The following is a 26,702-nucleotide window of genomic DNA, read 5'->3' as shown; positions in this document are numbered from 1 at the left end:
CAAAATAGTCATAGTATAGTATGTCGTCCAAAATCAGTCAAAAAAAGTCATAGTATAGTATGTCGTCCAAAATCAGACAAAAAAAGTCATAGTATAGTATGTAGTCCAAAATCGGTCCTAAACGTCATAGTATAGTATGTCGTCCAAAATCTATCAAAAAAGTCATAGTATGGTATGTCGTCCAAAATTGGTCAGAAATGTCATAGTATAGTATGTAGTCCAAAATCGGTCCTAAACATCATAGTATAGTATGTCGTCCAAAATCTGTCAAAAAAAGTCATAGTATAGTATGTCGTCCAAAATCAGTCAAAAAAGTCATAGTATAGTATGTCGTCCAAAATTGGTAAAAAAAAGTCATAGTATAGTACGTCGTCCAAAATTGGTAAAAAAAGTCATAGTATAGTATGTCGTCCTAAATCAGTCATCAGTAAACTATCACTTGTTGGACGACATTCTAAACTTTTTTTCTTTTTTTCATTCTATTCTTTTTTTAACATATTTTCTTTGCTCAGTAGACGACTCATGTCTTGTTTACAGCAGTTAACAAAAATGCCAGTTAGCACTCTTTCCTCCCATTATCGCAGAGTCGTTGCTGAAGTTCAAATCCTCGTTGAAATTGAAATGACGCAAACGAAAGAGCGAATGACATTTTTCTCACATTTTGGACGACATACTCAACTATGACTTTTTACCATGATATATATATATATATGTATATAGTCATTATAAGTGTCTCTCTGACTGTCACACAAATGACTTTATCATCAAATTAGGACATGATGTGACAGAATTAAAGCATGTTCATTTGAGCTGTTTTCTCCCATTGTCTGCAGTTTTAAACACACTTCACACTCCCACAGCAGGTAAATCCAATTAAAATATGATTATAATAATAATATGAATCCCTTGTGATATACTGAGAACAGGCATATAAACACATGACAGTTCAGTCACTGTATATGCTGAGAAAACACTTTCTTCATCTTTTATTCTTGCTTTGCTTTAAATAATTCAATACAACACTGATGACAGGTAGTAATGTATACTTTATTGTTGTCTTACGTATCACTGCGTATTCACTCATGGGTGGATTCATCAAGGGAGGAAACTTAATATTGTGTCATTGTTTTGTTGTTCTTTAGTGTCCCACCTTCACTTTTTACAACATTAAATAAAATAAGGTTTTTATTTCTTAGCTTCAAGGGGAGTGTTGTTCTGCCACTGACAGAGAATCAGTGTTTGTGTAAGTGATGTTTCAGGGATTAAGATTATTTTAGATTATTATTATATCATAAAGATTATGATGGATTAATAATTGGATAATTTTTTGCATCTTAAATGTAATTTTTTCACAAAAAATATATGACACGTTATAACCTGACTCAGGGTTTATGGAATTCCATGGAATCAGACACAAAGGAAACATCCATTACACAATATTATCTCTGAGAGTCCGCACACAGTCCTTGTTTCAGACTTTTATTTATTATTTACTTGAATCCAATTTTCTCTCTCAGGATGCTGATGTGTTCCCAGTGTTCCTGCTGTTCCTGGAGGTTCCCAGTGTCACTAGTGTTCCCGGTGTTCCTGGTGTTCCCGGTGTTCCCTGTGGGCTCAGCGTACATTCCTTCATATTTTATGGGAGTCTCCGCCTCCTGTATCTTTCAACTGTTAGGTATGTTTTTATTATCTGTGCCGGATCTTCTCCAGAATGATTTATCTCATCTGCAGATTCACGAGTTCTTGTTTTTGCTGGTCTGACTGCAGCCAGAGGATTTATGAGGTGGAAACACCCGGATTCTCACTTATCTCTAAGTCATTTATTTGAAGCGATTCACTGCTCAGAGGATTTGTGTTAAAGAGTCAAACGTAGATGTTGGCCTTCGTCTTCTTCTTCCATTGATTTATCAGTGGTTATATGGTAACTGTAACTGATGCATCTGTGTATCTGTGTATAGTTATTGTATATGTTTAATATATTCACATATTATTGATATAAAACACAATGTTTTCTCTCATCTGAAAAGCATGAGTGTGTCGCACATGTTATCAAGTCATTTCAGTGTCTTTTGATGGAGATAATACACAAATAATTGAATATTCATGATCATCCCCTTCTGCTCACTGTCAAGCACCAAAGTAGGAATATTTTTTTAATGTGTTTATCTTTTCAGGGAGAGTTTAGATCTGTCTTTACATGATCACTAATACTTTTAATCTTTGTTTTCTTTTCATTCAGGGTATAAACGGGCGTGTCTGTGATTCTCATCTAATCTGTGATGAAAATGTGATGACGCCTACTGTTTTGACTTCATGATTCACAACTGAGAGGTTTTATTTATTTGTCTTATCACTTGAATCCTGTGATGACCTAATGTTTTGTCTGCATCACTCATAACACGTGTTATTTACAAGGAAAATTAAGAAAACATGAACTCAAGGTACAAAAAGTTGTTTTTATTAATGTGAAAAAGTCTGACAAGAAAATCTCCGCTGCACTCAGTGCACATAATCTAATAGTCGGGATTGTTTTACAGTTTGCAGGCGGAGTCTCACCAGGAAGTAACAATTGAATGAGTGTCCACCAGGGGGGGCGGGGCTATCACTGATGCAAAAAGAACTCAGTTTGAATGAATAACAACATTTAACATAATCTCAAGTGTTCTTCAGTCACACGTGACACCAGCTTTCCAAACGACTTTGCCCATTCACAGGAATTTAGAGGATAAAGCTCAGCAAGTTTAGTTTGACTGACAGCTGGTAAATCTGGGAAAAAATCCAGGCTTGCAAACGGAGATTATATCAACTTTGTCTATGAACCCGACACACCTGACTATGGCTTTAGAAAAATGAAATAAACGTAGTGTAAGTAAAGGAAAATAATCTGAAAAAAAAACCAATACAAAACAATCTCAACACCATCAATGAGTTTTAAAATCCTGAGAAATGAGAAAAAAAAGATTTATTCTGTGTAATCCTGCTGACGGACAGATGACCTCGGCACAGGTCATAAAAAGCTCCAGCTTCACTTTATTGCCGTGCACGCGCACTAAATGTTAGTGAACGCCACATAAGGGATGATAATGTTGATATAGTGTTAATGCACTGTGCAAACACACAACACATGACGGTTATTAAAGGGCAGAAATGCAATATACTAACAAGAAATCTGCTCATATGAGTGTGTGTATAATGTCTTTAGAATAAAAAATAAAAAATATTTTCCATGTAAGGTGAGGGCCCTGCTTTGTGTCGAGTTTCTACAGCACCTGAGTTTCGTGTTATAGAAAAATAATTCCCCACACAAAGAAGGACGTGAAGGCCACTTAAGTGTGTTACCATCTGCATTCTCACCAGTAGATGTCGCTAGTTCTGTGTCACACATTGGACCTCACACATGATGCCGATGTTTGGTCTTCACACCAGAGACTCCCACACAGTGAGAGAGTCTGAGTCCTGACTGTGCAGAGAACTCAAACCAGTGTCTGAGTCGTCGTCGTTCCCACTGTGGACCTTGGACATTCCTCTCGCCTGCTCCACCCACTCACTGTCCCTCTCCAACGCGCTCAGCAGCTCTGTCTCCTCATCTGTCTCCTGTCTGCTTGTCCCCTCGCTGCACACTGAGCCCTCATCCATGTCCAAAGTGTCCACTTGCTGCAGTAAATCCCTCATCTCTTTGTCCCTCACCGCGCAAAGCTCCCGCGTCACATCCAAATCGTTCCTCATCGACTCTAAGTCCGTGTTGAGCCGCAGACCGATGTATAAACTGGCATGAAGCTGCGTGTTGATCCTCTCTTCTTCCAGAAGCAGCTCGTTCTCTGCCGCTGCGCCTGCTGCGCCTCCTGCGCCCGCTGCGCCCGCTGCGCCCTCGCCGGGTCCCCTGCCTCTCCTCCGCAGCTCCTCTCTCCTCCTCTGCATCCAGCGCTGGTTCAGCTCCTCCTGGATCTGCACCGTGATGATGTCCGTCAGCGCCTCCTGCTCCCACAGCTCCTCGTGCAGTCTCACCACCTCCTCACTCCACTGCGCGTACTCCTCCAGCTTGGCCAGTGTCTCGGTGGGACAGCGCGCGTCCTCCTCGCGGTTGGAGGCTGCGGCAGCAGCAGCAGCACCGACCAAGTACGTGTCCTGGACGTAGTTAATCCCGTGTCTCTTGATTCGGTCCGAATGCACTTGAGTCTCGCACCTCTCGATCTCCGCGTCCAGCTCTGAAATCCTCTGCACCTGCTGACGGATCGTGTGATCCTGAGAAACCACCAGGTGAACCAGAGTCTCCATCTTCTCCGCACAGGGCGCGTGTCTGTGCGCCACGCGCGCTCTCTTTTTATTCATCTTCTCCAACTTTCTGAACGCTTTCCTCACAATGCGACGCTGTTTTTCAGGTGAAATTCCCGCCGCCGGGGACCGCGTGGATTCTTTATTGGTGACGCACGGACTCTGCTTGCTCAGCACCACGCGCGCCTCTGCGCTCCGCGCGCCGCGATTCTCCAGAGACGCTTCGCTCTTCACCAACACGAACTTCACGTTCTTCTGCTCTTCTCCCCACGCGACCCACAGCCGCAGAATCTTCGTCTTGTGCGGCAGAATCCGCTCGAAACCTCTCCACTTCTCCACGATGCAGTAAGAATGCGCCGCGCAGAGTCCGCGCTGAGAGTTCTGGTCTTCCACGAGAACTTTGACCACATCAGCGCAGCTCGTGCGCTTTGACAAGCCGAGCACGAGCTTCTCCTCCCGGCAGACCCACACTGATATATCACTGTCCTGCGACTCCATCATTAATCTGAATTGAACCCTTAAATGAACTTAAATAAAGAAAGTTTAAGGAGCAGCAGGAGCAGCAGCAGCAGGAGCAGCAGCAGCAGGAGCAGCAGCAGCAGGAGCAGCAGCAGCAGGAGCAGCAGCAGCAGGAGCAGCAGCAGCAGGAGCAGCAGCAGCGGTGTCCAAACTCATCCTCAGCTCCACGCGTCTCCTCCTTCACTTTCTTGAGGACAAGTCAAAGAAAAAAAAACTTGTCCCTCATAAGAACTCCCTCTGCTGTGGTCACATGACTGACACTTGACAGAGCGGTGTGTGTGTGACAGAGAGAGATCACGTGTGCCACAGAAGCCATGGTCAATAGGTGTTAATGCACACAATAACTACTAGTAATAAAAAGTTAAGTAAATGACAATTAAATATTAAATTCAACAGTTTTTAAAAGTGAAATAAACCCAGAAAAACATTTTAAATCCAAACTTAAAACATATTTGTTCAGTAGTTTTTATTCTTGTGTGTTTTTGTTTGCTATTGTCATGCTTTTGTTTTTACCCTCTGTCTGTAATGCTTTTATTTTGTAAAGCACTTTGGTCGCTATAGAAATAAAGTACATTACATAAAACTTGCTTCAAAACAGGTTAAAGTTCAGAACTGTTCATTGTGACAACACACACACACCCACACCCACACACACACACACACTGACTTCAGAGGACATTGCATTGACTTACATTCATTTCCTGCAGACTTACTGTAACCTTAACCATAACTACTACTGGCCTAATCCTAACCCTGACCCCTGACCTTAACCCTAACCTCAGCCTTCACCTTAACTTGTCGTCATTTACTTTATGAAGACTTGATTTTTGTCCACGTAAGGACGACGAGTCCCCACAATGTGACAGATTTATGTCCCCACAACATAAGGAATACCAGGTACACACACACACACACACATTTAAAATCATCCTGTATATAATCAATAATCAATATTTTTTTTGTCATAAATGGTGTTGACAATGAACTACTTCTTATGTTGATTATCTTCACAAACTCTGTGATTGTGTCCAAACACAGTGAGGATCGACGATGTTTGTGTGTCTTTATTATTGTGTGAGCAGCTTGTGTCTGTATTTGTATCAATAAACTGAGGTTGTTTTTTTGTTCTTTATGTTCAGTGAAATGTCTACAAGGTCTTAGTTTCATGTGAACTTCACTGAATAAGTTACGTTGAAATATATAAATAAATAAATAATGGGTTATAATGGTTATATAAATAAAATACAGCAGCTGAGCCGCTCCTCTGGATATAAAGTAAGTAAATGGCACTTTAAGTGATTTAAAGCATAATACTGGGGATACATGAGGCTTTTTCAGGGTGAACAGTTTTAGATAATGTTACAGATAAAGTGTCAAAGGTCCAGAGTGTATTGTTGGCTTCTCTGCTCTCGATGATGTCGTCTATGTGCAGAGACCTGAGATCGTGTATGTTGTGATTCAGTGCTGCAGAAATCCAGTCTAAAGATGCTGTTTTCAGGTGTTGCACCAGTTTGGATCTTGAAAGCAGCAGCAGTGCATAATCCTTCAGATTACAGTTGAATAAAATCAAATCTGATATCTCTGCACTATCATGATGATCACTGTGACTGAATCAGACTCACAGTTAACGTTTACACATGAAAACAAATGTCTTAGATTTACTGGATTCAGGTTGTTTTGTTGTTTGTTAAACCCTTAAAATGTGTAAAGGTGTAATTTAACAAATGTCCACATGGTGGCGTGATGTACTACAGAACACTGGAGTGCTGTCAGACTCTAAATCAAAAACAAACACAGACTTATTTTAAACCATGTGTGACATGTTCTTCTTCTTCATGGGATTTCAAAGTCCCATAAAGTTTGTTTTATAGTTTCTTAGTAATGATTTGTGTTATTATATTTTAGCGCTGGAAACAAACCAATAGGAACATCGACGTTAGATCATGTGTCCATGTCTGTAATAAACACACTTTATGATCCAGGTGTTTTACATCATCAGTGCTTTTCACACAAACTGGACTTTGATTAGTTCAAAATCATGTGATGTGGCTCCATCTAGTGTTGACCTGAGGTTCCTGCACTCGTCGCTTCGACACAACACTAACATGACGTGAAAACAAAGAAAAAAGTACAATAAGTTCCAGATTTATTTAAGTCCAATATTGCATACATAGAAAGAATCTAGAAAGCTACAAAATAACTATATTATCAAGAAGGCATCATAATGTTCACGGAGCAAAGACACGACCATAATATGCAGAACAACAGAAACACAGCAGATATGAAAAGATTTCACACATCTGTACCGAGAACAGCCGAGATATCACTTTGTACAAAGCACCTTTTTACATACATTAAAAAAAACAAACAAACAAAACCCAAAAACATGTGTATGACAACTATAACGTGAGCGATGTGAAGAATCACTTTAAAGCCACCATCTGTAAATGGTCATGAAACAAAACAAAGAAAACAGGTACCAGTACCTACAGAATTACAAAGAACACGAGCTAAAGCTGCACATGTTTGCAGCACAAATCCTTTTTTTAAATTTATTTATTTATTTAAGTGTCCATTTTCTCTTGGAATGGATCCACCACACACACATTCATGCCTCTGCATATAGACCAGCAGTGCAGCAGTAACATCATTCACCATCCGACCGACAACGTCATCACGAAAACCAAGTACGACCGCAGCACGCGAGAGAACGACGAGGAGAACACGTCACGCAACAGACGTCCCGCAAAAAACACGCTAAACAAATACTGAAGGATTGGACTCGGCGTCCGCCGCAGACGTCGTCTCATTCAAATACACCGGATGGAAACGAAGCAAAGGAAATATCCGAGAATTGTTTCAAGCAGGTTTTTGGAAACAGATTTCAGATTTAAAACAGTCGGTGAACGGACTCTGAAAAACAGATGTTAACACTTTACAATACAGTAAAAATAAAGTCTTATTCTGGTCAACGATGGACAACTTTAGATTATTGGAACAGTTTTACACTGAAAGAGTAAATATTGAGGTTAATTAAAATGATATAACCACAATATTACTTCATTATTACCATGTTGGTATTTTACTGCAATGTAAAATGCTACCAAATAATGAATGAATTCTAAACTAAGGTCAACAGGAAGCTAGTGTTCAGGTCATTGTATCTTAATGAAAAGGTCGAGTGAATTTCAACTTTCAATCAATTCTGATTTGCAAACATTCTCATGTTAAAGTTTTACACTGACAGTAGAGTCTGGACTTTACTGTCATTATGAAGCTGCATTAGAGTTTAAATGATACAACACAATATTACTTAGAGGGCCACTTCACCCAAAAAATACAGGGTTTTCTTTTTTAGGAAGTTGGGATTGGAAAAAATAAATAAAGTTGATGTCAAAGTGAGAAAATAAAAGCCGTGCACTGCTCGTCACTGTGTGTCTGTCAATTATAACAAACTTAAGGAATAAAAGATAAATAAAAAAAACGGGTCAAAGTGAATCCACATCTGTAACTGAATGTGAATTAAACAAACACAGTAAATAAAAATGTAATTATATTTTTACTGTAATGCAAAATGCTACCAAACGCCGACTGTCTGCTGATTGGTCCCCGCCTCGTCGATCACAGCTGACGTTTCCTGCGATCATGTGACGTCACGTTTGTGTTTAAAAACAAAGAAAAACCCCAAAAAACACTTGAACCTGCAAGTGTGCACCGAGCATCGTCAGCACAGTTACACAGCTGTCGTTTGCCGTCATTACAATCCTTTGAAAAGGCAATGTGGTGACTGGTTTCACATCAGCATGTCTCCTTTTTTGGTCTTTGATTATCATTATTTTCTTTTAAATCTTCTCGAAGCTGTGAATTTGAAAACCAAAGGCACTTCCTCGCTTCCACCGCGGGACAAACGGTCGACTGTGTCGCTGTGTTTTTGGCAGCCGGACTCGGTTTAAAGTGAACTCTGAGAAAAAAGGAGCGGGGTTTTCAGGAGCATGTTGTAGAGTTAGAGAAAAATATAATAATAATAATAATATAACACATTCTCAAGACTGTTTTGGACGCATTGAAAACACTAGTGTTCGACTTCTGAAGGAGTGTGTGTCATCCACAGAACGGATTTTAAACTGAAGGATAAAAGAGTCATGAGAGAATAGATTCTAAGGCACTGTAGACTTTATACTTTGGCTGTTTGTGTGATGATGTTTTAACCTGTTGGATCACAGTTTCAGTGGCATCTTTTAAAGTTCACACACACACACACACACACACACGCGGTGAATAAAGATGTATTAAGGCTGGGGATCAGTGGAGGCCAAACATGTGCACGTGGATTTTCTGATAGAGTTACAATCATTAAAAGAGTTCTGTAGTCACAGAGGAACTAAGGCGAGGAAACAAAGTGCTTCTGCACGACACCAGCGTCCAGTTTCAGTCATTTGAGCAAATAAAACGGTGGTTTCCAACGTTTACGCAGCAGATTGAGGCCAAACGTACGACTCTTAGTGTCCGTGACTCCTGGAGTGCTTTAAACTGGGAGGAATATTATTGTTCTGAAAGCTTTTTTATATATATATATACATATATATATATATATATATATATATATATATAGCAGTAATTCTGCTAATTCACAACCACTTGCTTTCAGCTGCTGCTCATGTAGTGTTTTCACTTATCAGTCTCTTTGGAAATCTAGTGGCTGTGGGTGCATGTCTCTATATTTACAGTACATATATATACATATACGTATATATATATATATATATATACGTGTATGTATATATATATATATATATATATATATATATATATATATATATATGGTCACAAATGAGAAACAACAGACTCACAACACACACGTTACACAGACCACATCAGGCTGCTGGTAGAAAAACATCCAGCGTCCATTTACCTGTTTTTTTGTTTTTCGTGGTCAAAATAATGAAGAAGAAGAAGAAGAAGAAGAAGAAGACGACGACACAGATATACCAAATTAACCTAGTCCATTATTTAAGAACATTTATACCCAACAGAGACCAACAGAACACATTTTTGAGACGTGAATTCCCGTAATTAGACATTAAACAACTGTACCGCAATTCACAGCCGCAGTCAAATAAACATTTACACTAAAACATCGTTCATTGGCCTCGATAACGTGGACCAAAAAGCCGCGTGGGTGTGACTTTCAGGTTGGAGGCACTGCCACTTGTTTGGAGGTTGGAGAGTCTATGGAAAGAAGGGGGATTGATAAGAGGCGACACACGCGGGGGCTTCTTACTCTTTCACCAGTCTGTAGATGTGATGCTGCGCGCCGTGCTCGCTGTTTGACACTTCAAACACACACGCCATACACAGCAGCGTCTCCTGCGTGTCCCTGTTTGTCACCACCTGCAGGAGAAATCAGAAAAAACATCAGTGTTTTACCTTTAAACGTCTATTAGACACTCACAGCAGGAGGTATTTGTTCATTTATAATCATTTCTATACAGATATATATATATAATACTAAATATTACAGTAAGGTTACAGCATCACTATGTCATGTTAGTGCTACACATTCATATAAACAATCTGTGCGTCCCACTACATGGTCCCAGCACGGCACGGCACGGCACGGCACAGTTTTGCTTTTCCATTAGCGATAGTACCTGGAACCTTTGGATTTGTTTTAGTCCCGAGGTTCTAAGCGAGCTGATGAGCGTGATGTCGTCAGATGCCGGGACACTGATCAGAGAGTGTCGTCACAGGCAGAGTCATGAGCGCGACAACCAAGCCGAACAAAGCCGAACTGTAGATCAGTTAAAAAGACTTAAAGATCCTTAAAACTGGTCTTATTCTCCAATATTTAGCAAAGGAAATGTCTAAAATCTCAATATTTAACAGAGCAGTCTGGCGTATTTAGCGACGAGCGAGGCGAGCCGTGTCGGGACCATGTAGTGAAAAAGCGACATAAATCTTTAAATTCAAGGTAACAATGTTCAGATTGTGTTTAAAATGCTCATCTCCCTGTTTCTGTGTAGTTTTACCACATTATTACTGTGTTATTACCGAGCTATTCGCTGCATGTTACATATTCATACATTACTATATTAACATGTCTATTATTAACACAAATGTAGTTTAAAGTGTGAAAAAATTTTCTTAAGATGGATTTTTACAACTATCTTAGTCTTAAATCATTCACCTCATGAAAAACAAAAATAATATTTTATGGATTTTGACAGAATTTGTGATTTTCTCCTTCATTTTCAAAAAAAATTCTGTCAAACACAACAAAAAATTCTCAAAACGCCTTCGTCCAGAGGAAAAAACTAAAACCTGCTGTTGAAAAGCATGACAGGTCAACAGGAGGTGAAATCAGGGTAACTGTAAAACCCCACAGTTTTCAGATTTTGTCTGTCTGTCTGTCTGTCTGACTGACTGTCTGTCTGACTGTCTGTCTGACTGTCCTTTTTTTACTTTGCCAATATCTCTGAAGGACATTTTAAGAGTGTGTGTGATGCTGAATAACCGGGGGTTCCTCCTGCAGATAATGAGTTTCCTCACATCACATTTCATCCTCTGTGGAATGAGAGGAATGTGACACCTGCTGGAGAAGCTCGACACCCCCCACACCCTCCTACTTTCTTTCTTTTGGAGGCAGCAACAATTAAACAGAAGAAGAAGAAGAAGAAGAATGAGCATCCTGGAGAGGGACCTCTCCCCTCCTCCAGGTCAGTGGAGTAATTACCAACAAGATGGTGAAGTTCTCCAGCACGCTGTTCATCATGTATTTCTCTGGTAGATGTTTGAGCTTATGGATGAAGTTGATCATGTATTCACACATGGGAGAGCGGCTTATTCTGTAGACGAAGCGTCCGTTCTCAAACCGCGCATATTCAGTCTGAGGGAGAACAAAAAAAACACGTTTAAGGAGAGGAAACAATAACGGCATCTTCTTTGTGATTCACGTTAAACACGGGGGAATATTTGTGTCCGCACCTCCACTTTCTCCACCACCTGCTTCCCAAAGGAGCAAACCTTTGTGGAGCACGTGATGGTCATGTTCTCCGAGCTCTCGTACTGACTCGTGACTCCGTAGAAAGAGCCGGCGTCATCTTGAATGTTGCAGTTCAGGTCGGCCTGGAGGGCACAGGGAACACAGAGCATGAAAACGTGTTTTACTGATATTTAAGATGATAATTCATGAGTCAGGTTCATCAAAATTAGAGATATTTAACATTTATACTAGTAAATAATTAAAAATGGTCTAGTCCCTAGTTTTTAAAGGTCATCTTTCTGTAACATTAACAATTAAATGTTTAAGATATTCTGTGGGGAATGTAAGTAAACCTTAAGCCTTAGTGCAGGTGCACCCATGGTAAAGTGCCCTGGGAATAACACACAACTCCTTATATGGACATCCTGGGGGCGTGTGTGTTTATAGGTCACATATTCAGGCTTTAAAAACTGCATTGTCTTCATCTTCTTATGTGATGTTGAGTCAAAGTTATGATTCATTTTATATCACGTTTTTAGTAGCAATAATTGTGCAGAACTCACAAAATAAACCACGTTTCTTTTCTTTTTGTTCATAAAAACTGTGACTGTATTTCCATATTTCACAAATCCAATCCGATTTGAAACATTTTGAGGACGTTTTGCTCAGGTTTGTTTATACAGTTGGTGAAAATGAATAGTTTTTTTCATCAGATTGTGCTGGAAAAAAAGGATATAAGACACTGTATGTTGCACATTCTTGTTCCCTCTGTATAAACTGTACATTTGAGGGTTAAGATAAGAACAAAAATCAGCAAAGAAACAGGGAATTATTTACTTTACACAAGAAAAACATCAATATGAAGAAAAATGATGATGCAGTGACAACGAAAAAAACAGGATACTTTTTTACCCAAATGGAAACCATGTGACATGAGTCGTTTGGTTGAAATCTGGATCTTCATCAGTTAAAAAATGACATGACTCCGCCTCCTCCTGCTGCTCCTCATCATATTTAACGGATAGTAAATAGTAAATAGTTTGGATGTTGGTCCTCATCAGCCAGCAGACATGGAGCAGCATCATTCACTGAGATATTCATCTGCTCCTCTAAGTGCTGTGTGCTGCATTACATTCAACAGCTGCTCATGAACTCTGTGTGTTTGGTATCGAGCAGGAAAATGTTCAACAGGGTTTTTAGAACAGAATTTAGCCGAAAACCAAACAAAAATAAGCAACACAGAGACAAACTGTAGTGATGAAACATCTGCATTAAGAGTTTCTGACCACAGTGGAGCTTAGATTAGAATAACTATGTTAATGTCTCCACACTGGGAACAAGATTGTGAGGCGGATTAAATGAAGTTACATGAAAAGACTGATTTATCAGGTTGAACTTCCCTGCTCTGCGAGGGCAGCCTTTCTATGCCCTGAACATCCTGTTCATTAAGGCCACAGAGAAAAGAGGAGACATCCTCCTACAGCGTTCTCCTCCTTCATTAAGCAAAGCAGTTATTCCTTCATTATTGTGCAGATTCTGTCTTTCATTTAAAATTCAGATTGGACGGTCACTTCAAAAGGAATTTGAGAGGACTTGGTCCAAGTGCGCGCCGCCCCTACTTTGTTGGCTGCCGCTAGTTAGCATTTTGCATGGAGGAGGAAATACATGCAACGTTTAAACAGCCATTAGGAGTGCAACTGGGTCACTCCATTGTTTGGAGATATTACAGTAGATTAGTGACAGCTTTGATCAGACGCTCCCCTGCTATGCAAGACCAAATATAGGCGGAGAGCAGTCTGATTCAACCTGAGCAGGATTCACTCTCTTCTCTTTGTCTTTGGTATAAACACTGACCTTGTCAGGACCAAAACCTGGTCCTAATGAGGCAGAACCTCTGCTTAAGTTTAGGACTGAGATTTGAAATCGTGGGTTAGACGTGAACTGGTTCTGATTAAAGTTACAAATGGAAAATGCTTTTTTTTTAACCCTTAAAGTTGCACAAACGTCTGACAATAACCACTCACCCAGAACTTTATGAGGAAGAAGGAATTCTGAGGACCTTTCCCGTACAGCTCTTTAAGACCTCCTTTCTTCTCCGGAAACTTATCGTAAATCTGACGGATGTCCACCGTCTCCAGCAGGGCGTCGCTGTAGGAGTGATTCGTCTGCCCGATGTGTACGAACAGGTGCTTGTTGTACTGAAAGAGTAAATAAACAGCGTGTGTTGGGAAATAAAGTCAAATAAAGGCTGAATTTAACATTAAATGTGATTCACAACAGTATTATGTTAACAAAGTCAAGGCAAACATTAGCATGTGACATTAGCCGTCTGTGAGGATTTAGAGAAGCGTCATTCTGACTGATCACTTCAGACAACGACACACTCTTTCATTTGCATAATTACAGGGATTTAAGGTGGGAGTTTATAGCACACACTGATCCCTACAGCACACACTGATCCCTACAGCACACACTCGTCCCTACAGCACACACTCATCCCTACAGCACAGACTCGTCCCTACAGCACACACTCATCCCTACAGCACAGACTCGTCCCTACAGCACAGACTCGTCCCTACAGCACACACTCATCCCTACAGCACACACTCATCCCTACAGCACAGACTCGTCCCTACAGCACACACTCGTCCCTACAGCACAGAATCGTCCCTACAGCACAGACTCGTCCCTACATCACACACTCATTCCTACAGCGTACACTCATTCCTACAGCACAGACTCTTCCATACAGCACACACTCATCCCTACAGCACAGACTCATCCCTACAGCACACACTCATCCCTACAGCACACACTCGTCCCTACAGCACACACTCGTCCGTACAGCACACACTCGTCCCTACAGCACAGACTCGTCCCTACAGCACAGACTTGTCCCTACAGCACAGACTTGTCCCTACAGCACACACTCGTCCCTACAGCACACACTCGTCCCTACAGGACAGACTCGTCCCTACAGCACAGACTCTGCCTGGGAAAATGCCGCCCGTGTATCGACAGCGGAACAGGAGCAGATAATAGGAGAAGATACAGATTAACACGGTGAGATCATGAGGATCCTCTCATCAGAACAATTACTCCTCCTCTCACCGTGTCTTGGTCTCTCTGTTGCTCTAGGAAGGCGGAGAACTCCACCAGTCGGAGTTTGGACGTGCCGATGGAGCGGCCCTGCCACGCTGGTGCTGTGGGAGCTGGAGCCGCTGTGGACTCATAACCTGAAGTAACACCAGAATAAGATTCACTCAAGTGTTTTTGTCCTATTATAAAGTCTATATTGAGTTTTCTTTATTGGTGTTTGGAGTTAGTGGCTTCAGTGCTCAACGCTTCAAAGTCATATGCACAGCAAACGATGGACTGAAGGTCTAGTGTGTAACATATACTGGCAGGCATTGAATACACTACCAAGACAATTTGGTGCAGAAGCATTTTTTTGATTCTTCAGGCAGGGGCCTTGCTTCATGGAGGCCACCATGTTTCCATAAGAGCCTGAGTGAATGTGAGTTTCACACTTTGAATACAAAGGAAGAGAAACATGGTCTCTGTGAGCGTGTAACACCACAACGTGCCTGGAAAAGAGAGGAGTGAACGCCGTCTGATTCTTACCAGTGATGTGAGTAACGGTTTCAATCATGATAACGCTGTTACTACCAAAAAAATGTGCTGCGTTACTATAATTATTAGCTCATTGAAGCTAATAGACCAACTATATTTCTAAACCCAGAGGCAGAGTTTGGATTTTTTTACTCTTCTTCCTCGACAACCACATAAGTGATGATGATTGGCTGAGGTAGAGTCACATTTTCTTGTAAGCCAATCAGAGGCAGAGTTGGGCGGGTGTTGTTGACACACACAACGACACAACAACATGTTGAATGGTGAGCACGGTTTGTCCTAAAGCAGGCTTCCTGAACTGGAAGTATACTCATGACTTTTCCATAAATAAATTAAATGAAATTAAATGAAATTAAATGAAATTAAAGGAAATAATTTATACGTTAAATTATGGCTCGGACAAATGTGCTTCTCCACGTCCAAATAACATCTTTCAGCACCACACGCTTCCACGGCGTGAGTGGCCATTAACACGGAAGGAGACGAAGACAGTGCCACGCAATCTGTTAGTAAGTAATTATTTCATTATAATATTCAGATTTAAATAAATAATTGAACATGCACATGAATTTAAAGTTCAGTTAAAGAGGCGGTGGAGCTTGAAAGTAATGCAATAGTTACTTTCCCTTGTAACTAGTTACTTTTATAATTTGTAACTCAGTAACAAATTATAAAAGTAACTAATAAGTGTAACTAATATTTCCAACACTGATTCTCACACACTGAACCTTTACATAAAGATGTTTATGTTGTGATGTGTATGTGTGTTTTATCCAAAGCATTAAATACAAAACATAATAACATTGCATTATGGGTAAGTTCTGTTTTCATGTTTTTGCTGAGTACTTTTCATTTTGACTTTGACACAAGAATAAAATCAATCAATCGATGTAACTAAATCCTCGAGATGAGGTTTCATCTTATTTTAATGAGACATAATGTTACACGACAGGATTTTCTGCTGTTTCACGGATTTCTTTTTCATTAAGTTGAAGCAGCATCATGAAAAAAAGTACATGACGAGTGATAAAAATATCCAGGACAATAAATAAACACGCGTGACCCCTCCCCTCTCCTCTCCTCCTCCCCTCTCCTCCTCCTCCTCCCTCCTGCTCGACTGTAGATAAAGTTGCTGTGGGTGAAAAGTACGAAGGTTCAAAGTATCAAAACCAACCTTTACAGTCAGTGCTTTCTCATCGCAGAGAGATTATGTCGAGGAGAAGAAATCAAACACACAAGTGCCACTTCAATATCGCCCAGATTTAAAAACTGCAAATGTGTGTTTTTTTCATTTCAGTTATTTCTGTGAAGAAAGTGAATTCTTACTTGTGATGGCTGATGTGACTGATGATGGCTGGGTTGGGTATTGTTGGGTAAAAGGTTTAATGCTGCAGCGCAGAGGGAAAAGAAACACAGCACAACAGTAAAATCACTGCTTTTTGTCAAACTTTTCTATTCTGACAAAGAACGGAAAAGTTTACACTCACTCCTGCGACGATCCTGGCTGACCGGCGGAAATCATTCCCTGCCATAACTGCAGAATTAGACACGCGTATAAATAACCAACAAAGGACAAATAACAGAGGAAATCCAATTGTGTGCAGCTGTAGTGACATGATGAAAACGGTTCTTCGCTGCGTGTTCAGTGGATATAGTTATCTTGACTACCACTCCCTTTTGATCATCTGCTTATCTGATAGGCATGGACGCTGTGGTGTGTAATGTGATTTAGACTGGAGGGGGTTGCTGTGTTTGGCCTCATGGCTGCTCTGGGTGAAGCTGGGCAGCACTGATCACAAACGGGGTGCCAGGGAAACTCTTACCCCGGCTCCAGGGAAGGCTGGGCGCGGGATGCCTGGCAGGCCCAGCTTGTTGTGAATGGCCGTGGCGGAGACGATCTGGGCCGAGGACATGGAGGCCATGCTCTGGAGGGCTTTGTCCTTCACGGCTTGGTCCTTTAACAGCAGTCACAAAAGGCTTTAGCGCTCACACACACACACACACACACACAGGAGGGGGAGGTGGAGCGTGTTGCAGAGGCAGCAACAAGCAGATTCGAAACAAAACACAGTGAATGCACCGCTGACCTCTCTCACAACAGTAAACAACGAGCAGGTTAAAAAGAAGATGCATCAGCATTGCTATGTAAGTGTGGGCTTTTTTTTTTTTTAAGGAATGTGCCAAACAATTACCGTTGAATGAAATTCCAATAAACACAATCGCTGGCCGTGGTATGCACTTAAATGTTTGCTTGTTGACTAATTTAGAAACAGTGCAGAGATGAAGTAAAACTGAAGGACACAGAGTAAATAGAGAGGTTTTATTATCAGAGGAGCGCTGTTAAACTGTGGGATGATGTGCATTAAAGGAATAGTTCACCCATTTGCATTTGTATTACTGGAATAGGGCGAGTAATTTTGAAAAATTCTGCTTCTCAACGTCAGTTTCCAGCGAGTCGAGAAATATCTTCATACGTTTTCGTGTTATGTGCCCACCAGTGACTCGTAGGGGGCGGGACCTCATTCCCAGAATGTAAACAGTGTCCGCCATCTTTGCTAACAGGACCACGGGGGAAACTGAGGTTAGGATTAGTTAATACTACCCTGAGTAATCGGTGACGTATTCCTTTCACTAAGTTGTTTTGAGCTGGAAACAACTTGCAACATTTAGCAAAAACACACACACACACACACACACACACACAATACACATGATACACAGAAGCAAACCCATGCATTCTCACTAGAGACAGAACTATAATACACTATAATAGTATGTCAACACACACACACACACACCAGGCAGCAGCTATTGTGTCTCTATGGCAGAAGCACAAAATGCATAACTAGCAGCCAAAAGTGGAGGCAGGCTCTAATTAAAGCACACCACAAAGAGAAAATGATTACTTACCATGTTTGTAACCTAAATGCAAACAAAACAGGGTTTTATTGTAAATCCACATTTTCAACATGTGCTCCAAACAACACTCACCAAAAAACATAATCATTCGACTTTAATTTTAGGGTCCAAGCTTCTTTACACAGAACAGCAAACACACACACACACATGGTGACATTTGTATTTACAAATGATCCTTGTTCTTTGTGGCGAGTGTCTCGCTCTTTATTCTTCTCCACAATGTGATCAGTGGTTTTCATTGAAGAGACAAAACAACAGAACAGTAACTTAATGACTGTCATTTCACTAAAATGCCACAGACAGGACCAGAAACAGCAGGTTTTCATTGATGCCCACTAGTTGTGCTCTCCTTTGCCACTGAACTCTAATTTGCTTTAAATGAGAAAAGACAGGGATTCATACAAAAGCTGTCTGTTTTTCCTCAGACTGCCGCCTGTGCCCCTGAAAGAGCAGGCATTCATGAGGCTGTCTGCCTGTCTGATTCCACACACACACACACACAGATTACATTTGAGGACATTAGATATACTTAAATGTATTTCCCAGGGGCTCACATTAACCTTAACTGTTGCATGTGCATCCCTAATCTTTACAAACCCTTAACCAGTGACACAAAAAAAAAATATTTTCCCTCCAAAAATATGTTTTAAAATCTGTCCCCAAAAGTAGCCTATGACACACACACACACACACAACTAATGGGGGGAGTTATTAAATTGTGTTGAACGTCAAAATCTCTCGTCCCCAAGAAAAGAAAATGCTACATTTGGTAAAGTGTCCTTTGATATAGAAGCATTACTTGATAAAATATCCTAAATTACAGGTCAATAGTATTCACGATTACTCCTTTCAAAGTGATTTCTTCCATTTGAATATGTCATTCCACAAAAAAAAGCAAATTATGACAGATTCAGCGTGTGTTGAAATAGCACACAGGATTGCTCTGAGAGAATAATGACATCTGAACCGGGAGGAAGGGAAGCAACTCGCAGCCGCCGCATTGTTAGAGCCTGGAGTCGTTAACAGACAAGAAAGCAGAGAGGGCAGAAAACAGCCAGCTTTCACGGCAACGCCGAGGAAACATCGTAATCACCTCTTCATTTATTAAACACATGCTCGTTTGTATGAATTCTGCTCAGTAAAGTAAAGCATGTAAAGACTGTGCTCTGAGCTTCAGCTGCAGCCGACGCCTGCATGCTTCCTCACATGCACACACGTTTAAACGGAGCATAGAGAGAGTTCAATTACAGCAATAAGGTGCATATTAAAACTACAACTGGAGTTTATTAAAAAAGAATGACGTTTGAAAAGTTTGTTCCTGCATTTTAGTCTCAGTGCATCTTAAAGTGAACATTCATGGAATCGCTCTGAACTCCCTGATGACAGTTTCCAGGTCAAATGTGTCAACAGTTATTGGAACGATGGAGCTCAGGGATGAACTGTAACCTGAGAGTGCTCACGATTCATCTCTTTATTGCTATTATAATGACTGTTATGTGTTTTTAGAACTAAATATCGCTCATGCATTTTCAGTGACGTGACGAGCAGCCACACGTGAAGGAAAGACACAGAAAGACAGTGACAGCATGCCCGAGTGTGGGTTAGAGATGGTGAGTAGACGACAGTTCTGGGTTAAGAGGAATCAGAACACCAGGCATTCACTCTGTCACCACAGGAAACAGGAAGTCAAGACGCACAGCAACCAACAAGCCCGAAAGCAGAAAAGCGCATACCTTTAGCTTGGAATGAAACTCACGAGATTTCCTTCTGGCAAGAACCTGAATGTGACTAGACACCTGCGGGGTAGGGGAGGGGAGGAAAACAAAGGAAGAACCTGTAACCATGGCAATGAAAAGCCCCCGACAACTGGGCAAAGCCAGACGTACCTTAATGGCAGCTTGGATTTCTCGAACTTTCTTTCTTGCTAAGACCTGTATGTGACTAGACACCTCCATTAAAGAAAAAAAACAAAAGAGACAAAGGGAAAATAAAAAACCAAGAAAACAAAAAAGTAGAAAGTGGATTACACATGATGTCTTTGTTTGTGGGAAGAAGAAGAAGAAACACTTGAGGGAGATAAGGTGCGGATAACGGAAGCATGTCCCAACCACGCACCCAGAGAACGGCCAATAGAGCGTTATGCTGTGTGTTGTCGTTGTTTAAGTGAGCTGATTAAGGAGGATGCAGGCCCCTTTAGCACACATTAAGAGCACACAGATGTGATCTGCTGTGTGCTGAATGACAATCGGCTCGTCTCGTATTCTTATGGGAGCTGGACGAGGCATTTCACCAGCGCACATTCACACACACACACACACACACACACACTTCGACATTGTTTTGTCCTCCCTGCAAAAAGACGCGTGACATTTTTCACGTCTCTCTGGCTTTTTATCGACAAAACAGCGAATAACAAAACCACATTTATCTGACGGTGAAAATCGTGGCTGCCGAGATCAAAATATGTTTGCAGCTCCTGCGATGTGTACAATTGAGTTGATTTTTGAAGCAAAAACATGTTTATTGTTAAAACATGGCGGTCCAAAATGGCCGCCGCCTCTGTAGAGCATGCGTCTGCTCTAAATATAAAACGACTCATACTTTACACCAGTGGTGTCAAACTGGCGGCCCCCGATCCATTACTGTACATGCGGCACACCACTTCATGTGTTTAAACACAATTTAATACTAAATATTTCTGCTATGAGAATTCTTTTATAAGGGTTACCATTGGTATTATCACAGTATTAAATGTATTGCTTTCAACATTACATTACAATATTAATTACATTTATATATTATATACACATACATATATACATATATACATATATATACAACTTTTGAAGAATTTATTCATTATTTCATCTTCAATTTCTACCAAATGAAACCAATTTGGACTAAATTGTACACATTTAGACGTTGGAGCGTGTGTGATTTAGCTGAAGGTAAACAAGCCGTTCATTCACAGTCACAGAGAGAAAACACGTGGTTTTTCTGGTCCAGACTCATCAGTTCACACACATGCAGTGATCGACTGTCACTCGCTTCTAAGTCTAATTCAGCAGTGACTGAAGCCCGTTATCAGGTCCATTAAATACCGGAATCAACAGGATTCTAATTATAACGATTACATATTGCACCTGTAAGGGAAAGAGCTGTGAATCTGATTTATTTATTATTTAGATTTCATTTAGCAAATCCTCTCATTGATCAGAGATGGTACTCATCTACGAAGGCTTTGACCTTCGTATTATTAAAGGCTTCTAAAGGACGGAATTACACGACCTTCATGATGTACTCATAAAGAGCATTGTTTAGTTTCTTTTTCTACTAGTGACAACACAGATTATAGATCAGTTGTGTGCACAGTAACTGTTTCACTGTAGAAACAGAAAAGCTGTAAATAAAAGCTTTAAAATGGGAAACTGCTGTGCTTCTAATGCATATAGTGGATTTCAAACATTCTGACAATGTTAACCCAGGGAATTCTCCTCATGCAGTAAGAGAGGAGGAGTCTGCTTTAGAAGGCTTTGTTATTCTCTGTCTCGCTTTATTTCTCTCCTGCAGAAACAAAGGCAACATTCTGCACTCACACTCACATCTGACAGCGCTCTGACAGAGCATGCAACAGAGACGTCTTCTCTTTTGTCTAACCTGCTTCCGGGTCCTCGTCTTCCCGGTCCTGAGCTTGATGTATCTCGCTATCAGCTCATTTCGACCTGTGTGAACGAGAAAAGGGGGGAGGGAGGGGGGGGAGGGGTGGACTGGTTAATTATAAAATAACTACTGTATGAAGGCAGATGAGGACGTCAATGGGATCGGTATCTGTGATTGTTGAGTGGGAATATTTCGTTATTGTCATGACTTCAGCTGCTGCTTCTGGTTTAAATGGTTTATGGATCAAAAAAAGCGACACAAAAATCTGTCGCCATGTTTTAAAAACTGTCTTTTTTTACTCTTTAAAATCGTATGACATGAGAGAATGAAATTTAAATTTAATTCATAAATAATTTAAAGTTGAAAGTTGAAATTGAAATTTAAACCCTAACTATAGGCTCTGTAACCTTGTAAAACCGAGGGTTTGTACGTCGACATCTTCTAAACAAACCAGATCCCATTTCCTCATGAAAAAAAATGTGACATTAGCATGAAAAAAAAAAAAAAGAATCTAGCAGCAGCGGCAGGAGCCTTTCAAATTAATCTAATTCAATCTCATTCTCTTCAAAGCCTGATGCTTTGAAAGGAAACAGACCTGGCTGTTCATACTATTACAGAAAATAATGGCAGCTGAATATATTGGGTTTGAAACAGTATGGCTCTGACTAAATTATAATTAAAGCATAGCTTTGTAGAGATTTCCAATTAACAACAGCTCCAAACATTCTTCTGCCCTCAGCTCTGCTCTAATTGCTGCAGCAATGCACATGACCCCAGCTTAGCCCTTTCATATGGTAATAACGCGCTGCAAACCAAAAACTATTACACAAATTATAGGTAAGGAGGCACTCTAATTATGAGTCCAGCTGTAGCCAACCAGTGCTGCCACGGTGCTGCTCTACTCCTCCATGAGATGCATCAAAGTCTCCATGTAATCAAACATTTTTCTACATTCACCTCATGATCAATTAACGGTCTTACTTGTATTAGGACTCAATGGCACAATGACGCACGTGCTAAAAAAAGCTGCATCTCTGGCATTCACGGGGGTGGAATGCGGCACAGAGGTTTAAAAGAACTGTAGTAAGCAACGCACCACAGGTCCTCATCTGGCTGGGCATAAGCAGCATTCTTCGGTATTGCTCAAGAGCTACAGCGAACCAAGCAGCATATTCAATATTTCATGTGCTTTCACTAGTATGGCCCATAAAACATCAGTAAATATTCAATAACAGCGTCCCTGTGTGAGTGAGACCATTAACTCCTCAGGAAAAGTGTTTTCATTTTGCAACCAGCAAAGACGCCTTGATGCAAATAATGCATTCAAGGAACCTTGTAAATTTCCACACCTCTTCAGTCCACTTAACAATCGATGCACAATAGATGCACAACCAATCAGGACTACAACTACGGAATATCATGACACTGAGCGCCTTGCTTTCAATTCCGATGTTTTTTGTTTGGGGTTAAAATGTGAAAAAGTAGTTTGAATTGTTGCCTTTAAAAACCCGCTACATGATTTTAAGCAAAGACGAACGTGGTTAAATCTTAGCTTTCATCAAAGCTGTTAAATAAAAGTGTTGCAGCCGTGAGCAGCAGGTGAGATCTTGTTAACTGCACCTGTCTGGACCCATGCCACAAGTACACCTACACATTATTGTTTCCGTCACTAACTGGAGACGTTTGTCGAAGGTTGACGACCACAAAAATTCTTCTTTTTTTTTTTTTTACACTGAATACTGAGGTGAGGCCAACCGGAGTGAACCCGGTCACATGAGCAGCCTACGATATCCAGCGCACCTGCCGTGTAAACTTTAGCAGCTGTAGTAGGGGGCCGGCGCTATTTTCAATAATTCACACACTGGAAACATGACATGACAATACAGGCATTCATGCAAACTCCTGATTCGTAGATCAAAGCCACACAAATGGCGAGCTGAAAGCTTGCTCACTGTTGAATAATTCATTCTTTTCACCAGGATGGAAAAAAGCTCAGTGGGCTCTGGCCCGCCTGCATTCTTCTTTTTTTTTCCCTCTCTTCTTACCTGAGTTGACGCTGCAAAACAACACAATTCTACTTTTTTCACCTGAGGTAAGGAATAAATACACAAATGATTATGGCAGATAACTTTTGTCTTTGTGTTTTTTATGCTTTTACTTACTTTACAATAAAAATACAGTTTATGTAATTGAGATATTATTGAAATATTCTTCCCAAACGCAGCAACTATGAGAAAACCTGATTAGAAACCATTTTTAAATACTTTAATTTGCACTTTCTACTTAGTTCAGAGGTTTACTGTGTCTCCTGCGTGGTATTTGCACTGAACTTCACAAAAAATACTAAAATTCCAGTTTAGCAAAGATTTACACCAAAATTAGCAGGTACAACAAATACACCAAACACTGAAAATGTGATTCATCCATTTTCCTTTGTCAGTAGAGAAATGTGTCCCTTTTTTTTTCCCATTTCTCCTCCAGTGAGTCGTGTTTGATGTCAACATACAACACACAATGGAATAAAGTGCTATGGAGAGCATGTGATTACACTTTTATACCTTTAATGTTCGTCTCTCTTTCAAACCCAACAGCAAATGAACGGTTGTTGGTTCAAACCGCTGCTGCAGACTCTACAACTAAACTGCCAGGAGAAAACACAGCAGATGACAAAACGGCTGCATTTTCACTTCCATCTATACTCTTATGTCACTGTTCTCAAACACTTCAACTACATTTGACCTTATTATATGACTCATTCCTGCAATTTGTCCAACGCCTTAAAGACGACTGTTTCAGGGTCAGAACTTTAATAGAATGGTCCGTGAGTCCCGGCTGCTGTTTGTCTCCATCACTTATCCATTAAAGTTCCTTCTTTGTCTGAAAGGTTTTCTTTTGTGAAAGATCAAAGCGGCTAAAACTGAGTCAGGCCCTGAGGGTTAAACAAAGTCCTGCAGATGTAGCAAAGCTGAGGGCTAAGAATATTAACTCTTTATGGGGTGTTCCTGTCACTCAGAGCAGCAGGGAGGGGATTAAATGTTCTAGTGTGACCCCCAGAGCAGATTTGTTGCTGTTCAGCAGCTGGAGGAGCCCTTTCCACCTGGCCAGAGGAAACTCTCCTCTCGCTCCTCTGAATTTTAATGAGCTTGGAGGATCTGCAACGTATGAATGGCACTCCAGCAGCTTTCTCCAGACCATCCGCAAGCAGCTGATTCCTCATTCAGTCAGAAATTCAATTTGGCCATCAGCATCCTCTCTGGAACTCCTCTGTGGTGAATAACAATGGAGTGTATTGTCACAGACGACTGTGGACCAACATCAGGAGAACCGCCAGGGCATGTGAGCAGAAGGATCTGGGCCAGATTTTTATCCTTGGAAAAACCAAAAAGCAGAAAAACTGGACTCTCACCTTATGTCTAAGGTATATATATATATATATATATATATATATATATATATATATATATATATATATATATGTAAGAAGAGTGAACATTAACCAGTGAAGCAGCGGCTGTGAGGGGGCAAGCAGGGAGAGCAAAAGCTCCGTGAGCACCGAGCTAAAATCCTCATTGTGTCGCTCGAATAATACCACACCCGGAAATAAGCGTCCACACGCTCCTATAGGAGCATGAACTCCAGGTCCACGACATCACAAATCCACGACTTTGGTTAGACCTGGCTCAAACTTTCCACGTCTGGGTTAGTGTTGCACATACTGACTGTGACTGTGCAACACTTTCCAGTCCAGTTGGTGGCCTGCTGCAGTTTTGGTCAAAAGAGACAACGAAGAAGACACTAGAACTGTCAATTTTCCTCTATAACCCAATACGAATTCCATTCCTTATTAGGCCCAGAGCCACGAATGGCAGGGGCCGAAACGGCTCCTGGCACAAATTTGTGCGAGGATATTATTATTATTTTTCTATCCGTGGCTTTCCGGTCATTTTTGAGGTTGTTAACTTGCATAAAAATCTCAGGTCTGGTGGAAATGCAATATTGGCATAGTTCCCTGAACCCGAAACTTGGTGGAAAGACGAAGACGAGCAAGACGAACAAAAAAGTCGACCGTAACCATGGCCTCGACGCAACAGGAAGTCGGCCTTTTTGAATTTTGGCGTCCATTTTGGCGATTTGCATCCTACGTAAATGACTTACACACAGGTGAAAAGTTGTTGATTTAAAAGTGAGGTCAGGGAACTGCTGCACGCCCCTAATGACTGCGTTTTAATATTCAAATCATATTTGAACTTTTAATAAAAAATGTAACACGTTTTAGTTAAATATTGCATGGGGACACTGGCGGCGTGCAGGTGCCTCTCGACAGCGTTAATAAAATCAGCCGCATCGTCTGGCAACATGTTGGGGCTTCCGTCGCCACATTTTAACACGAACAGTAATTACAGCATTGGAAAATTATTGATTTTTTTAATATTTGATTTATATTCGACTCCTGAAATTCATTCCCTAGAAGACACTGACCTTGGAAACGGAGGTCCACTGGTACCCTCACATGTAATAACTCTGAGGACAACAACAACAGCGGGCGAAGTCCACGGGGAGAAATCGCTACAACTAGAATGGAATGTGAGACTGAGTACACAAACTGTAAACTGTACATCAGAAGTGACACGGGCTGTCACAGTAAGTGTGAGCAGACCCACGGGCATGAACGCACACGCACAAGTGGGAGACAACACAGTGGAATGCAGTCCCTGAG

The 26,702-nt window shown here is 40.9% G+C and overlaps 2 protein-coding genes across 9 annotated transcripts in view; both read right to left on the bottom strand.

Moving 5' to 3' along the window:
* Positions 1 to 3,191: 3,191 nt before the first annotated feature.
* Positions 3,192 to 5,122, bottom strand: rassf10b (Ras association domain family member 10b). Its single transcript, XM_058629744.1, has one exon. It carries the CDS (start codon positions 4,771 to 4,773, stop codon positions 3,418 to 3,420), a length of 1,356 nt encoding a protein of 451 aa, XP_058485727.1. The 5' UTR covers positions 4,774 to 5,122; the 3' UTR covers positions 3,192 to 3,417.
* A 1,798-nt stretch (positions 5,123 to 6,920) lies between these two features.
* Positions 6,921 to 26,702, bottom strand: part of tead1b (TEA domain family member 1b) — a 43,785-nt gene continuing 24,003 nt past the window's right edge. Inside the window, exons 4-15 of one of the 8 annotated variants that reach the window (XM_058629106.1) lie at positions 21,983 to 22,047; positions 20,212 to 20,274; positions 20,059 to 20,121; positions 18,317 to 18,328; positions 17,230 to 17,361; positions 16,894 to 16,940; positions 16,733 to 16,794; positions 14,885 to 15,009; positions 13,798 to 13,971; positions 11,776 to 11,916; positions 11,525 to 11,677; positions 6,921 to 10,182 (exon numbers count right to left, since the gene is read on the bottom strand). In XM_058629106.1, the coding sequence (XP_058485089.1) occupies positions 10,069 to 10,182; positions 11,525 to 11,677; positions 11,776 to 11,916; positions 13,798 to 13,971; positions 14,885 to 15,009; positions 16,733 to 16,794; positions 16,894 to 16,940; positions 17,230 to 17,361; positions 18,317 to 18,328; positions 20,059 to 20,121; positions 20,212 to 20,274; positions 21,983 to 22,047 (1,151 nt within the window). In that variant the 3' untranslated portion in view covers positions 6,921 to 10,068. Of the gene's footprint in view, positions 10,183 to 11,524; positions 11,678 to 11,775; positions 11,917 to 13,797; positions 13,972 to 14,884; positions 15,010 to 16,732; positions 16,795 to 16,893; positions 16,941 to 17,229; positions 17,362 to 18,316; positions 18,329 to 20,058; positions 20,275 to 21,982; positions 22,048 to 26,702 lie in introns of all 8 variants that reach the window. The other 7 variants (XM_058629104.1, XM_058629107.1, XM_058629109.1 and 4 more) reach the window with 7 other exon arrangements.

Source organism: Solea solea, chromosome 5 (assembly GCF_958295425.1).
Source record: "Solea solea chromosome 5, fSolSol10.1, whole genome shotgun sequence".
Lineage (NCBI taxonomy): Eukaryota > Metazoa > Chordata > Actinopteri > Pleuronectiformes > Soleidae > Solea > Solea solea.
This window is presented reverse-complemented; position numbering and strand designations above follow the sequence as displayed.